The sequence below is a fragment of the Ranitomeya imitator genome, chromosome 1 (assembly GCF_032444005.1).
Source record: "Ranitomeya imitator isolate aRanImi1 chromosome 1, aRanImi1.pri, whole genome shotgun sequence".
Classification (NCBI taxonomy): domain Eukaryota; kingdom Metazoa; phylum Chordata; class Amphibia; order Anura; family Dendrobatidae; genus Ranitomeya; species Ranitomeya imitator.
In genome coordinates this window covers 304,809,152-304,824,947 of record NC_091282.1, presented here as the reverse complement: position 1 = coordinate 304,824,947, position 15,796 = coordinate 304,809,152, and the positions used below count along the sequence as shown (strand labels likewise).

Below are 15,796 nucleotides of genomic sequence, written 5' to 3'. Positions count from 1 at the left end.
GCTGCTCCCTGCCAGCCCACCCTGGCTTATGATTCATACATGGAAAATGGTCCTCCTTTTTCTACATAGAGTTTAGAAGGATTCAGCTACTAAGTGTTTAATCATGTGATGTCAGAGCTAATTTAAAACAGAAGAAATAACTGGGTAGAAAGGCAAATGAGCAATTGTAAGTACAGAGTGCTATGTAATGATGACCGCAACACTTTAAATATGATAAAATATTGACAGGAGGTATTAGTAGAACTCCTCCATACACTTCCCTCTCCTGTATACACAGAATCTTAACAATGGCAACGATCACGTCCTTTCAGTAATGGGAAAGTCTGTATTCCAACAAAACAGATTTTTACCTATAAATTAATAAATTACAGTAGGAGAAAGCAGATATCTCTTATGAGATAATACAAAGTTTCTTATTTTCATATGCACTGTTGATTTATGAAGTTTTTTGTTTTTTTTTAAACAGCCATTCTAAGCTGTTCATCCAAATCTTCTGCTTTGACGTAAAGTTGCAGAAATGTTCACATAAGTGAAAAGTGGAGTGCTATTTTGAAATATATAAAAATCTTGGCATACCCTACTACACGGTGTTCTAATTTAGGCTTCATTTGTGCTTGTCAAAAACAAAATGAATTGTTCTTATTTTATCCAAGAACCTGAGTAATGAGTAATCAGTGGTATAACAGATACTGGCTTATAGATGACAAGTAGCAGTAATGTTTTTACTGATTGGGGGGTCAACACCGATCGTGGTGCTTCACCATAAGCTTTCAATTTGACGACAATCTTGCAATTTTCTGTTTTTGGTTTTCCCCAAACTACAAATAATGGGGAAATAGTGACATTAAAAACTTGTACAGAAAGTTTTAACATTTTACCTGCTATCCTACGCTTAAGAGAAGTTCTTTCGGCATCAGATTCTTTTCTTAAGGAGTCAATGGGAGAACTGCGACCAGAATTGGGGTAGAGAGATGCATGCCACTTCTCAGGATCCCAAACGCCATCACTATTTACAGACAAAAAAAAAAAAAAACAAAAAACAAAAACACGTTACCAAGACAGGAAGTAAAAAAAAATCTTTATCCAAAGGCATCATTATACATACCTGTCATATTTATCTGACAAGCAGGACGGCCTCTGTCTTGAGTGTGGAAGCTCCTTAATATCTAGAAGGACTTCCTGTTGAAGTGGAATGAAAATGCAGCGTCTTGGATTAAAAAGTAAATCAACACATATCGCAACATTTACAGTAATTTCAAGTGTAGTTAAAAAAGGAACTAATTATACTTGCTTTTAAATGAATAGTTGAGCTCTACATAAAACTGAAACATTAAGGTACCTTCACACAACGATATCGTTGCTTTTTGTGACGTAGCAACGATATCGTTAATAAAATCGTTATGTGTGACAGCGACCAACGATCAGGCCCCTGCTGGGAGATCGTTGGTCGCTGAAGAAAGGCCAGAACTTTATTTCGTCGCTGGATCTCCCGTGGACATCGCTGGATCGGCGTGTGTGACACCGATCCAGCGATGTTTACCCTGGTTACCAGTGAAGACATCGGGTAACTAAGCGCAGGGCCGCGCTTAGTAACCCGATGTTTACCCTGGTTACCTTCCTAAAAGTAAAAAAAACAAACAGTACATACTTACCTACCGCTGTCTGTCCTCCAGCGCTGTGCTCTGCACTCCTCCTGTACTGGCTGTGAGCGTCGGTCAGCCGGAAAGCAGAGCGGTGACGTCACCGCTCTGCTTTCCGGCCGCTGTGCTCACACAGACAGTACAGGAGGAGTGCAGAGCACAGCGCTGGAGGACAGACAGCGGTAGGTAAGTATGTACTGTTTGTTTTTTTTACTTTTAGGAAGGTAACCAGGGTAAACATCGGGTTACTAAGCGCGGCCCTGCGCTTAGTTACCCGATGTTTACCCTGGTTACCGGCATCGTTGGTCGCTGGAGAGCTGTCTATGTGACAGCTCTCCAGCGACGCTGCAGCAATCCGGATCGTTGTCGGTATCGCTGCAGCGTCGCTTAACCCCTTCCCGACCTTTGACGCATACGCTGCGTCATGAAAGTCGGTGCCATTCCGACCCATGATGCAGCATATGCGTCATGGAAAGATCGCGTCCCTGCAGGCCGGGTGAAAGGGTTAACTCTTATTTCACCCGATCTGCAGGGACAGGGGGAGTGGTAGTTCAGCCCAGGGGGGGGGTGGCTTCACCCCCTCGTGGCTACGATCGCTCTGATTGGCTGTTGAAAGTGAAACTGCCAATCAGAGCGATTTGTAATATTTCACCTAAAAAAAATGGTGAAATATTACAATCCAGCCATGGCCGATGCTGCACTATCATCGGCCATGGCTGGACACACTAATGTGCACCCACCCCACCGATGGCCCCCCCAGCCCCCCGATCTGTGGTCCGCTCCCCTCGGTCCTGTGCTCCGCTCCCCCGTCCTCCTGCCCGCTCCCCCCGTGCTCCAATTACACCCCCCGTGCTCCAAACAAACCCCCCCGCACTCCGATCCCACCCCCCGCACAGCGATCCCCCACTCCGTGCTCCAATCCACCCCCCCGTGTTCCGATCCACCCCCCCCCGTGCTCCGACGCCCCCCCCCCCCCCCCCGTGCCCTGATCTCCCCCCCCTTATACTTACCTGGCCTCCCGGGGACCGTCCGTCTTCTTTCCTGGGCGCCGCCATCTTCCAAAATGGCGGGCGCATGTGCAGTGCGCCCGCCGAATCTGCCGGCCGGCAGATTCGTTCCAGAGTGAATTTTGATCACTGAGATATAACCTCTCAGTGATCAAAATAATAAAAAAAAAAAAAGTAAATGACCCCCCCCTTTGTCACCCCCATAGGTAGGGACAAAAAAAAATTAAAAAAATTTTTTTCCACTAAGGTTGGGGTAAGAACTATGGTTAGGGGTAGGGTTAGGGGTATGGGTAGGAATGTGCACACATATTCTGGTCCTCTGCGGATTTTTCCGCTGCGGATTTGATAAATCCGCAGTGCTAAACCGCTGCGGATTTATGGCGGATTTACCATGTTTTTTCTGCGCATTTCAATGCGGTTTTACAACAGCGATTTTCTATTTGAGCAGTTGTAAAACCGCTGCGGAATCCGCAGAAAGTAGTGACATGCTGCGGAATGTAAACCGCTGCGTTTCCGTGCAGTTTTTCTGCAGCATGTGTACAGCGATTTTTGTTTTCCATAGGTTTGCATTGAACTGTAAACTCATGGGAAACTGCTGCGGATCCGCAGCGTTTTCCGCAGCGTGTGCACATACCTTTAGAATTAGGCTATGTGCACACGGTGCGGATTTGGCTGCGGATCCGCAGCAGTGTTCCATCAGGTTTACAGTACCATGTAAACATATGGAAAGCCAAATCCGCTGTGCCCATGGTGCGGAAAATACCGCGCGGGAACGCTGCGTTGTATTTTCCGCAGCATGTCAATTCTTTGTGCGGATTCCGCAGCGTTTTACACCTGTTGCTCAATAGGAATCCGCAGGTGAAATCCGGACAAAAAACACTGGCAATCCGCGGTAAATCCGCAGGTAAAACGCAGTGCCTTTTACCCGCGGATTTTTCAAAAATGGTGCTGAAAAATCTCATACGAATCCGCAACGTTGGCACATAGCCTTAGGGCTAGGGTTGGAATTAGGGTTGTGGTTAGGGGTGTGTTGGGGTTACGGGTGTGTTGGGGTTAGGGTTGTGATTAGGGTTACGGCTACAGTTGGGATAAGGGTTAGGGGTGTGTTGGAGTTAGAATTGAGGGGTTACCACTGTTTAGGCACATCAGGGGGTCTCCAAACGCAACATGGCGCCACCATTGATTCCAGCCAATCTTGTATTCAAAAAGTCAAATGGTGCTCCCTCACTTCCGAGCCCCGACGTGCACCCAAACAGTGGTTTACCCCCACATATGGGGTACCAGCATACTCAGGACAAACTGCGCAACAATTACTGGGGTCCAATTTCTCCTGTTACCCTTGTGAAAATAAAGAAATGCTTGCTAAAACATCATTTTTGAGGAAAGAAAAATGATTTTTTATTTTCACGGCTCTGCATTATAAACTTCTGTGAAGCACTTGGGGGTTCAAAGTGCTCACCACACATCTACATTAGTTCCTTTCGGGGTCTAGTTTCCAAAATGGGGTCACTTGTGGGGGGTTTCTACTGTTTAGCCACATCAGGGGCTCTGCAAACGCAACGTGACGCCCACAGAGCATTCCATCAAAGTCTGCATTTCAAAATGTCACTACTTCACTTCCGAGCCCCGGCATGTGCCCAAACAGTGGTTTACCCCCAAATATGGGGTATCAGCGTACTCAGGAGAAACTGGACAACAACTTTTGGGGTCAAATTTCTCCTGTTACCCTTTGTAAAATAAAAAATTGCAGGCTAAAAGATCATTTTTGAGAAAATAATTTTTTTATTTTATTTTCATGGCTCTGCGTTATAAACTTCTGTGAAGCACTTGGGGGTTCAAAGTCCTCACCACACATCTAGATTAGTTCCTTTGGGGGTCTAGTTTCCAAAATGGGGTCACTTGTGGGGGAGCTCCAATGCATAGGCACACAGGGGCTCTCCAAACGCGACATGGTGTCCGCTAACAATTGGAGCTAATTTTCCATTCAAAAAGTCAAATGGCGCGCCTTCCCTTCCAAGCCCTGCCGTGCGCCCAAACAGTGGTTTACCCCCACATATGAGGTATCAGCGTACTCAGGACAAATTGGACAACAACTTTCGTGGTTCAGTTTCTCCTTTTACCATTGGGAAAATAAAAAAATTGTTGCTAAAAGATAAATTTTTGTGACTAAAAAGTTAAATGTTCATTTTTTCCTTCCATGTTGCTTCTGCTGCTGTGAAGCACCTGAAGGGTTAATAAACTTCTTGAATGTGGTTTTGAGTACCTTGAGGGGTGCAGTTTTTAGAATGGTGTCACTTTTGGGTATTTTCAGCCATATAGACCCCTCAAACTGACTTCAAATGTGAGGTGGTCCCTAAAAAAAATGGTTTTGTAAATTTCGTTGTAAAAATGACAAATCGCTGGTCAAATTTTAACCCTTATAACTTCCTAACAAAAAAAAATTTTGTTTCCAAAATTGTGCTGATGTAAAGTAAACATGTGGGAAATGTTATTTATTAACTATTTTGTGTCACATATCTCTCTGGTTTAACAGAATAAAAATGCGAAATTTTCAAAATTTTCGCCAAATTTCCGTTTTTATCACAAATAAACGCAGAATTTATTGACCTAAATTTACCACTAATATGAAGCTCAATATGTCACGAAAAAACAGTCTCAGAACCGCTAGGATCCGTTGAAGCGTTCCTGAGTTATTACCTCATAAAGGGACACTGGTCAGAATTGAAAAAAACGGCAAGGTCTTTAAGGTCAAAATAGGCTGGGTCATGAAGGGGTTAATGTGAAGGGGCACTTACTTATAATGCTGTCTTTTGCCATCTCAGATGGAAAATCATGAATGCACTGAACGTTATCAGTCGAAGGGGGCAGGCAGGATACAGTTGCAGAATGACGATATCCAATCAGTGCCCCTTTTGTCAGACTAACTTCTTTGCAAGGAAGATAATGCACTTTGTGTATTCATACGTTTGAGAAATGGCACAATGCTCATTCACAATAAAAATACTCCAATACTCCAGAATTGTTATATTAGGGGTATACACAATTACTATGAGAGGTGACAGGTTTGTTTTAAACCAAATATTGGCCAACTACCTTTATGCAGTGCTGTGAGTTCAAGCGTTAGTCCCTAAACAAGACCGGGTTTAAGGCCGCGGTAACACTTGCGAGTGTAATGTGAGAAACTTGCATGAGTCTCTCACATTAATACCCGGCACTGCTGCCGGCACTTGGGACCGGAGCGTGTGGCTGAATAGAAATACATGCAGATGCACACTCCAGTCCCGAGTGTTAACGGCAGTACCAGTATTGGTGCGCCAGTTTCTCGCATTGCACCTTCAAGTGTGACCCCTGGCCTTAACCCTGCTGTTCTGTTAGGTCAAAAATGACCGTTTTTGAAATTCTATAATGTTATAAAAATTCAGCGTGTGATTCTGAGACTTGAGGCTCCCTGACTTTTCGTCATTAGGGGGGTACTCTGTGGGAATTTTTTTTTTTTTTTTTAATTTTTGTTTACTTTATTTGGTACAATTTTTTTTACACTTGTACTGTTCGGTCAAAAATGACCGATAGGCCTTTATTCAGCTCTCCAGACAATTTTTGACAAAAATAAAGGTGCTATCACCTCATTTTGAACTATATATTGCATCTACTACTATTTATCAATGTATCTGACTACTTTTGGTCAGAAAAGATTTACACATACCAACATTTTCAAGTTGCGATACAGCCGACGGATTCGCTTCCAGTATAGCTATGCGCAATTTATTTCACTGGTTTTTATTTACCCTGCTGTTCATATAGATCTAGTTCCATTCAGTTGTCAACATTTCATATTGTAAATCATGATTTTCTGATTTTCCATGTGTTTGCTGGTTGTACAGTATTACACTGTGCAATGCTGTCCTAAGCAGAATTCACCTAAAGTGTTGTACTGTGAGCTTTTTCCTGCTGCAGGGTGGTGTCTGCTGTGATCTTATCTGTAGACAGATAACATAGCAGTGTAGAGTTTCAGTTCAGCTGGAGACAACACAGAGTGAGCAGAGGTTCAGACGTCAGAGCTCTGAAGTCCCATTTTTACAGGTATGTTACAGATAAATTATTCTTTTATTCTAAAATTATTCAATATTCTCACTGCTGTGATAAAATGGATGATAGGGGGTTAGCATTAGGGTTGTGTAGACTCAATGTCTGCTTATGAGTACATATTCTCACTGCTGTGATAGAATGGATGATAGGGGGTTAGCATTAGGGTTGTGTAGACTCAATGTCTGCTTATGAGTACATATTCTCACTGCTGTGATAGAATGAGTGCATGCCTCATTTTTGTTTGCGACGCTCCAGCACCATAATCACAGGGCATATCTCAATGTGTGAGGGGACGTTATTGTGTGTATTGTTGCGAAATTGTTTTGATTTTTTTTTTCATTCATTGTTTATGGATATATTTTATTTTTTCATTCAATAGTGATGCCTTACAGCATGAGAAGAAGACACTTCACCCAAGCTGAATTGGAGGAGTTTATAAACGACTCCGATACAGACGAGGATGTCCCACCTGAAAAGGTCTCCGAAGAGGAGGACAACATTAGTGAGGATGAAGATATTGCCGAGAACTCGGATTCTGAGGGTGAATCTGATGTGGAAACCCCGACAACCGGTCTGACGCAAGAAATCAATTCAAAAAACAAAGATGTCGTTTGGAAATTGCAGCCTCCTGCTCCGACTGGTAGAAGGTCTTCATCAAATGTCATCACAGATACTCCAGGTCCCACTAGATATGCAATTGCTAGAATTGATGACATTCAATCGGCATTCCTATTATTCATAAATATAGCCATGCAAAATATACTTATCCAAATGACAAACATTGAGGGAAAAAAGGTTTATGGCGATAAATGGAAGAACTTCGATGTGACGGCTATGAATGCTTACATCGGGTTACTTCTATTAGCTGGAGTATACAAATCATATGGAGAGTCCACTAAAAGTTTGTGGAATTCGGAAACGGGGCGCCATATATTTAGGGCCACCATGTCTTTAGAAAGATTCCACGAAATTTCCAGAGTTCTACGGTTTGATGACAAAACGGATAGATCTGAAAGAAGAAGCACAGATAAACTTGCCCCAATTAAGGATTTGTGGAGTAAATGGGTCGAGATACTCCCAAAATGTTATAATACCGTAGAAAATGTCACTGTTGATGAGCAGCTGGTGTCATTTAGAGGCAGGTGCCCATTCAGGCAATACATTCCAAGTAAACCAGCAAAATACGGTATAAAAATCTGGACTCTGACAGTAAAACATCATATGCTGCAAATGTTCAAGTATATATTGGAAAAAACCCTCTAGAAAGACCTGAAAAAAACCAAGGCATGAGGGTAGTTTTGGACTTGACCCATGGACTCAAAGGGAGAAACGTTACCTGTGACAATTTCTTCACATCCTACCAATTGGGGCAGATGTTACAAAAAAACAATATAACTATGCTGGGTACTGTACGAAAAAATAAACCTGAACTTCCACAGGGTATCCTCAATAAGAGAGACGTACACAGTTCAATGTTTTATTTTACAAAGGACACTACGGTAGTGTTGTACGTTCCCAAAAAAAATAAACAAGTTATCCTCATGAGCACCATGCACCATGATGCAAAAATAAGTGGGAGAGATGACAGAAAGCCAGACATGATTCTTCACTATAACGCCACTAAAGGTGCTGTTGACACATTAGACCAGCTTGTAGGCACGTATACATGTAAAAGAAAAACAAATAGGTGGCCTATGATTCTCTTTTACAACCTGATCGATGTATCTGCCTATAATGCCTTTGTATTGTGGCGGGAAATAAACCCCAAATGGCAAGAAAAAAAATTACACAAACGACGGCTTTTTATTGAGGAATTGGGGAAGTCTCTCACTAATCCATATGTAAAAACACGGCCACGAAATCCAAGAAATGAGAGTGCAGAAAAAGTGGCCCGACAAATTCGAGAGCATGGTGGAGACGGCGAGCCAACAGCTTCGACCACCACTGATACTGAAACGGCTTCCACCATCGCAACCAGCTGCAAGCGAAAAAGATGCTCATTCTGTCCAACGTCCAGTAACCATAAATCTAATATTATGTGTTGCAAATGTGCAAAATACTTGTGCAAGCGTCATGTAAATTATACATGTGATCAATGCAAGTAATACATTGATCGCATTTATCATTTGTTTTTGACAAAAAACCCTTTTTTTTTTTAAAGTTTGTATATAGTTTAGAATAAAGAAAAGTTTTTATGTGCAATATGAAGCAAATATTGCAAAAAATGTTAATTTATTTGATTCAAAAAATAAAAGTTTTTGATTTAATTTTTCATCTGATTATTGAAAACCATGTTCACATACAGTAAAACAATGCAACAGGTAATCAAATAACACTTGAATTAGGTACAAATCACAACTTTGTTAGGTCCGGTCAAAAATGACCGGGAACAGTATAAGTATAAAAAAACAACGTTTTTTGCCATTTTATAGAGAAAAAAGCTTTTTTTTTTTTTGCCTTTGAAAAAAGTATATCTACATAATGTTTGATATTATTACTTATAGTTAACATTTAGATCAAGATTTTTTTTTTTATCTGCAAAAATAATCAATTTTTACAAAAATCGAAAAAATACCATGTTCCCTTTTGGATATAAAAAAAAAATATAAAACAAGCTTTGTATTTATTTTTTTTTCTGGTATTTGAACAACCATCTTCACAAGCAATATAATAGTGCAAAAACTGTTTAAAAAAAACCACTTAGATTAGCTAAAAATGATTATTTTATAAGGACGGTCAAAAATGACCGGGAACACTACAAGTGTATGTGAAATCTAAACAGAACAGCAGGGTTAAACACATTCTAGACAATGCCAATGGTTCTCCAATAGGTCCACCCAGCTTTTGCTTTATTTAAAGAGAGTGGTTGGGTTTGTACTTGACATTTTCAGCCCTGGAACTGGGGGGGGGGGGGGGAGGGGAGTTCGATGTAAACAGTCAATGGAGCTAGAATAGCACGGTTCCTATGCTACAATGTTTAGTGGCCATTGCATAGAACTCTATTGAATAGGAGTAGAGCTGCAGTTCTTGGCAATTGCTCAAACACACTTAAAGTAGTGTTCTGGCTCTTGTCTAATTTGGTTGACACTGAAAATATAATGGTAGGCATGTTGGACCCCTAGCAATACAATACGGAGGACTCCTTTTGCTTTCATAGGTCATGAACATAGAAAGGCTGAACAACCCCTTTAACTTGAATAGCATCAATATAGACAATTGCATTTTTTTGACAATGAAAAACACCAAACAGAAATTTGCTACCATATGAACAGAGCCATACAAAGCCATTTTTGAGAGCAAAAGTACCGTGTTTTTCTGACCATAAGACGCACTTTTTCCTCCAAATTTGGGAGCGTCTTATGGTAGGGATGTAGCATGTGGGGAGGAGGGCAGCAGCAAGTGGGATTGCACTGTTAACCCACTTCAGGAGGCAGAAAAATGTCCCCCACTGCCCTGAATCAGCACCACATGGTCCCGATGATTAAGTGCAGTGAATATTCATTAGCTGCTTCCCTGCCCACCTATCAGCTGAGCAGGTAGCCAGGAGCAGCAAATGAAAACTCAATTTGCAGGGACACACATGGTTTCCCCAGCGCTGGATTCCTGCAGCAGCTGGGGAGATCTGTGTGTCCGGGGGAGGAGGAGGCAGCAGCAGGGGAGAGAAGATGAGATCACTGCATACTTGCCTGGGCTGGACTGCTGTGCACAAGGAGGACCTGTGTGATGTCAGAAGTGGGCGGGCTGGAGCATCACATGGCAGCTCAGAGCCCTCCCTCGTCTTGACATCACAGGTCCTTCAGAATCCCCACTAGAATCTGCTGGCTTCCTCTTATAACCTGTGCTGTCACATCTGTGCTGGAAAGGCAACAAGAGGGAAGGCTCTGTGTGTGCGGTCATGGGATTCTCAAGCTTTTTACCTCACCACGGCGTGCATGGCTGGCTGCCACAATTAAGAGGTTAGTCTTTACAAACACAAAGCACTCTGCCACTCCTTTGGTGAACTATAACTCCCAGCAGGTCATAGGATCTGCAGGACATGCTGGGAGTTATAGTTCTTCCATGGGAATTTAAAGCAGCACTCCAGTGTTATTTTGCAGTGCTGGAGTGGTGCTTTCAAGCCCTGTGCCCCCATTCTTATAGTCACCCTCCAGCATCTTCATATAGTACTTCACAGACAGCATACTGGTCCCGCAGCTTCCAACATAATAACATACTATTATATATAATAACACCACATAACCACATATAATAGTATGTTATTAGATATTTTACCACTTTTTTGGCTTCAAATATTTTTTTCCCTATTTTCCACCTCTAAAACCTGGGTGCGCCTTATAGTCCGGTGCGTCTTATAGTCCGAAAAATACGGTAAATAGAGTGGACCAAAAAGATTCAAAAGCTGGTTCAGCAGCTACCAGAGCACTGCAAAGCTTCTATCTACATCCATGGTGCAGCTTCTGATTAGTATGCATGGTGTGTCAAGCATCAATCACACCCCACTAAGACCTTAGCGCCATGCCTTCTAACCAGAAGAGGCATCATGAATGCTGGCAAGTAGGAAGAGGTTTGCAAGACTCTGGCCAGTGGTCATAGATTTTGGATTTTGCCGTTGGACAAGAATCATGCAAATCGTTTGCACAACACCAAGGACAGGTTCATGCGAGCATATAAGAAATCATTCAGAAAACTCATACTATTTTTTCCCCACTTCTCATTCGTGTGCGGACAGTATATAGCGGTTTTATTAACAACAGTGGTTAATTTAAAAGACCGCTTAGTTTTTTTAGGTTACAGTATTACAATAAATCTGTAAAATAACTGATGGCATACCCGTGGCCCTGTATGGCAGCCAACTTTTTTTTTTCTTTTTTAAACACAAACTTACATGAGCGAGTCTCCCCTGATTTACAAAAAAGAAACTAATGAAAGATTATATATATTTTTTCTACATAGATGCAGTCTGTAGATCTGCACTATCCCACTGAGTAATATTGCCATGAGAGTAGTCGTATTTTCATGGATACCGTCAAGTGAATGAGCCCCAACAGTACACTTGAAAAACCTAAGATAACACAAGTGGAGGTTTTAAAGTGGCCAGCTTTCTAAAACTACTTTTAGGTACCAGCAAATCAGGACAATCCCAGGTTCATGCAATCAACTCTTATTAAGGCAAACAAATGAGGCTTTTTCAGAAGAAAATGTGATTATACAGAGCAGAACTGATGAGGTTATCTAGGCATTACAGGGAGAGGGATTTTAAGGGTGCTGCAGAACATGGATGCCAACTGATGACCTAGGTAAATTATACCGCCAGAAATAAGTCCTTAAAATACGCTTCTTAGCACTGTAAGATTAGATCAATACAGCCATGATACCTTTGAGTATCTGTGGTGAGACTTGCATCGGGGAGCCTTCCTGATGTCTGCAAAAAGATCTCTACTGTCAGAATCTTCTTTATGATCCATCCCGACAAGCCCAAAATGCCAATGAAGACCTGAAGAAACAGTACAAAGAACTTCTTCATTAATAAACAGCCAACATGTGACAAGCTAAAGGCAACTTATTTCACAACTATAAAGTAGCAATATGATAATCCTGAAGCTATGTTACCCCCATACCACTATCCCCTTTACTTATGGCTGGAATCTTAAAGGAGGTCCCTGATTCACAGTGCCGGACAGCAGCCACTAACGAAGCCGTGCTCTTGGAGATCCAGAGCAAGTTACATCTGAAGCTGAGAACAGCTGATGGGTGGGAGGCAGACGCCTGGCATCACCACCAATCGTATATTGGTGATCTATGCTAAAGATTGCTCATAGGGAAACACCCATTTAATGAAGTTCCCAGTTCAGAAAGTCATTGTCCACCCGCCTGATAAACGTTCTTTACTCCCCTCCTTGTCCAGCACTGCACCTCCACTGCTCCCCTGGGGTGTCACTGCTTGCAGCGCTGACGAGTAGACAGCAGCAGCCAATCAGTGAGCTCAGGATGACGACAAGTTACTCAGCCACTGACCTCACTGATAGGCTGCTGCGCTACTGATGCAATATTGGCCAATAATGAGACACTGGTGAGCAGCAGACGGAGTAAAGCACACACTCACTATAACCTATTCCTACAATACACCACCAATGTCTGACCGACCAGCAGGCAGTGACCAGTAATGTCCTCAGAGAACAGTCCACAGCCGGGAAACTCACAGTCAGCCTTCATTCCCTGCAGACTTGAGGACCCAGAGCCGGCTGTGCGCACAGGTGACAGCGCCGCCCTGCTGTGGTCCTGCTGTGGCCCTGCTGTGGTCCTGCTGTGGCCCTGCTGTGGTCCTGCTGTGGCCCTGCTGTGGCCCTACTGTGGGCAGACGAGCACCTGCTGCTTATGTCTGGACTGCAAGTAAACAAAGCAGCTCTCCTGCACACTAGACCGGCTGATAACTGCGAACAATAGCACACACTGACGGTACACAGAGGCCTCCCCACTACACAGGGCTAGGACTACCGCACTGCCGGTGTGGGGGCCCAGACTCTCCCCGAGCACAGGAACAGCAGCCCTCACCTGGCGCCGGTCCTGAGGACTAACGAACGCACCGGGAGCTCGCACGGTTATAGGGAGCAGAGCCGGGCACCTGCCGCCGGCACCCACCCCCCCTCACCTGAGTACACCCCCACTGAGCCCCGGCTCCCCTCCCTCTAATACCCCCCGCCGCTCACGCACAGCACGTACCGGCCCCGCGGCTCCCCTCCTTCCGCCGGTCTGCTCTCTACTGGGAGCTTCGGGGCCTTCTTTGTCGTCTTGTTTCACGTCACACCGGTCTGCAAAAATTCAGCTCCCGGCCAACTCAGGCACCGAAAGCCGCCTACGTCGTGAGGACCCCGAACGTGCAACGTCACTAGATAACGTCACGGGGCGTGCCAACCGACTGCCTAACCCCTTAACTAGTGGCAAAGCGCGGATCACGTGACACGGATGATGTTGTGGATTAAAGTGAAAGTGAGTGCGCAGCCGGCGTGTGCGCTATATAGCGGCCAGAAAGCCCCGCCTCACTGTCCGCCCCGTGCGGCAAAGCACCGCAGCTTGGGGCGCATGTGAGCACGGCCACGGGTGGTTATTGCTTAGCGCCCCCTGTGGGTCAGTGCTGGCAGCTCTGTAGTAGTGTGATCACTGGGCTATCAGCGGGCGAGTGACCTGGCAGTTATTGTCAGTGGCAACAAATGGGTAACACTGCTGGGAACGTGATCTCGGCTATAAACCCCAGCCTGTGTTAGTGGCTGATCACCCTGTAGTGGTGGCTAGTGCTGATCATCATCCTCCGGTGGTGGTCACACATGTCCAGCCTGTGTTAGTGGCTGATCACCCTGTAGTGGCTAGTGCTGATTGTCATCCCTCCAGTGGTGGTCACACATGTCCAGCCTGTGTTAGTGGCTCATCACCCTGTAGTGGCTAGTGCTGATTGTCATCCCTCCAGTGGTGGTCACACATGTCCAGCCTGTGTCAGTGGCTGATCACCCTGTAGTGGTGGCTAGTGCTGATCGTCATCCTCCGGTGGTGGTCACACATGTCCAGCCTGTGTCTGTGGCTCATCACTCTGTAGTGGTGGCTAGTGCTGATCGTCATCCTCCGGTGGTGGTCACACATGTCCAGCCTGTGTTAGTGGCTCATCACCCTGTAGTGGCTAGTGCTGATTGTCATCCCTCCAGTGGTGGTCACACATGTCCAGCCTGTGTCAGTGGCTGATCACCCTGTAGTGGTGGCTAGTGCTGATCGTCATCCTCCGGTGGTGGTCACACATGTCCAGCCTGTGTCTGTGGCTCATCACTCTGTAGTGGTGGCTAGTGCTGATTGTCATCCCTCCAGTGGTGGTCACACATGTCCAGCCTGTGTCAGTGGCTGATCATCCTGTAGTGGTGGCTAGTGCTGATCGTCATCCTCCGGTGGTGGTCACACATGTCCAGTCTGTGTCAGTGGCTGATCACCCTGTAGTGGTGGCTAGTGCTGATCGTCATCCTCCGGTGGTGGTCACACATGTCCAGTCTGTGTCAGTGGCTCATCACCCTGTAGTGGCTAGTGCTGATTGTCATCCCTCCAGTGGTGGTCACACATGTCCAGCCTGTGTCAGTGGCTGATCACCCTGTAGTGGTGGCTAGTGCTGATCGTCATCCTCCGGTGGTGGTCACACATGTCCAGCCTGTGTCTGTGGCTCATCACTCTGTAGTGGTGGCTAGTGCTGATCGTCATCCTCCGGTGGTGGTCACACATGTCCAGCCTGTGTCTGTGGCTCATCACTCTGTAGTGGTGGCTAGTGCTGATTGTCATCCCTCCAGTGGTGGTCACACATGTCCAGCCTGTGTCAGTGGCTGATCATCCTGTAGTGGTGGCTAGTGCTGATCGTCATCCTCCGGTGGTGGTCACACATGTCCAGTCTGTGTCAGTGGCTGATCACCCTGTAGTGGTGGCTAGTGCTGATCGTCATCCTCCGGTGGTGGTCACACATGTCCAGTCTGTGTCAGTGGCTGATCACCCTGTAGTGGTGGCTAGTGCTGATCGTCATCCCTCCGGTGGTGGTCAAACATGTCGAGCCTGTGTCAGTGGCTGATCACCCTGTAGTGGTGGTTAGTGCTGATCGTCATCCTCCGGTGGTGGTCACACATGTCCAGCCTGTGTCAGTGGCTGATCACCCTGTAGTGGTGGCTAGTGCTGATCATCATCCTCCGGTGGTGGTCACACATGTCCAGCCTGTGTCAGTGGCTCATCACCCTGTAGTGGCTAGTGCTGATCGTCATCCCTCCGGTGGTGGTCACACATGTCCAGCCTGTGTCTGTGGCTCATCACTCTGTAGTGGTGGCTAGTGCTGATCGTCATCCCTCCAGAGGTGGTCACACATGTCCAGCCTGTGTCAGTGGCTGATCACCCTGTAGTGGCTAGTGCTGATCGTCATCCTCCGGTGGTGGTCACACATGTCCAGCCTGTGTCAGTGGCTCATCACCCTGTAGTGGCTAGTGCTGATCGTCATCCCTCCGGTGGTGGTCATACATGTCCAGCCTGTGTCAGTGGCTGATCACCCTGTAT

The 15,796-nt window shown here is 45.2% G+C and overlaps 1 protein-coding gene across 2 annotated transcripts in view; it reads right to left on the bottom strand.

Annotated features, from left to right (window-relative positions):
• EIF4ENIF1 (eukaryotic translation initiation factor 4E nuclear import factor 1) overlaps positions 1-13,633 on the bottom strand; it is a 72,780-nt gene extending 59,147 nt beyond the window's left edge. For both annotated transcript variants that reach the window (XM_069757779.1, XM_069757789.1), the window contains exons 1-4: positions 13,454-13,633; positions 12,109-12,227; positions 1,106-1,179; positions 879-1,006 (exon numbers count right to left, since the gene is read on the bottom strand). In XM_069757779.1, coding sequence (XP_069613880.1) covers positions 879-1,006; positions 1,106-1,179; positions 12,109-12,198 — 292 coding nt within the window. In that variant the 5' untranslated portion in view covers positions 12,199-12,227; positions 13,454-13,633. The remainder of the gene's footprint in view (positions 1-878; positions 1,007-1,105; positions 1,180-12,108; positions 12,228-13,453) is intronic.
• Positions 13,634-15,796: the final 2,163 nt, after the last annotated feature.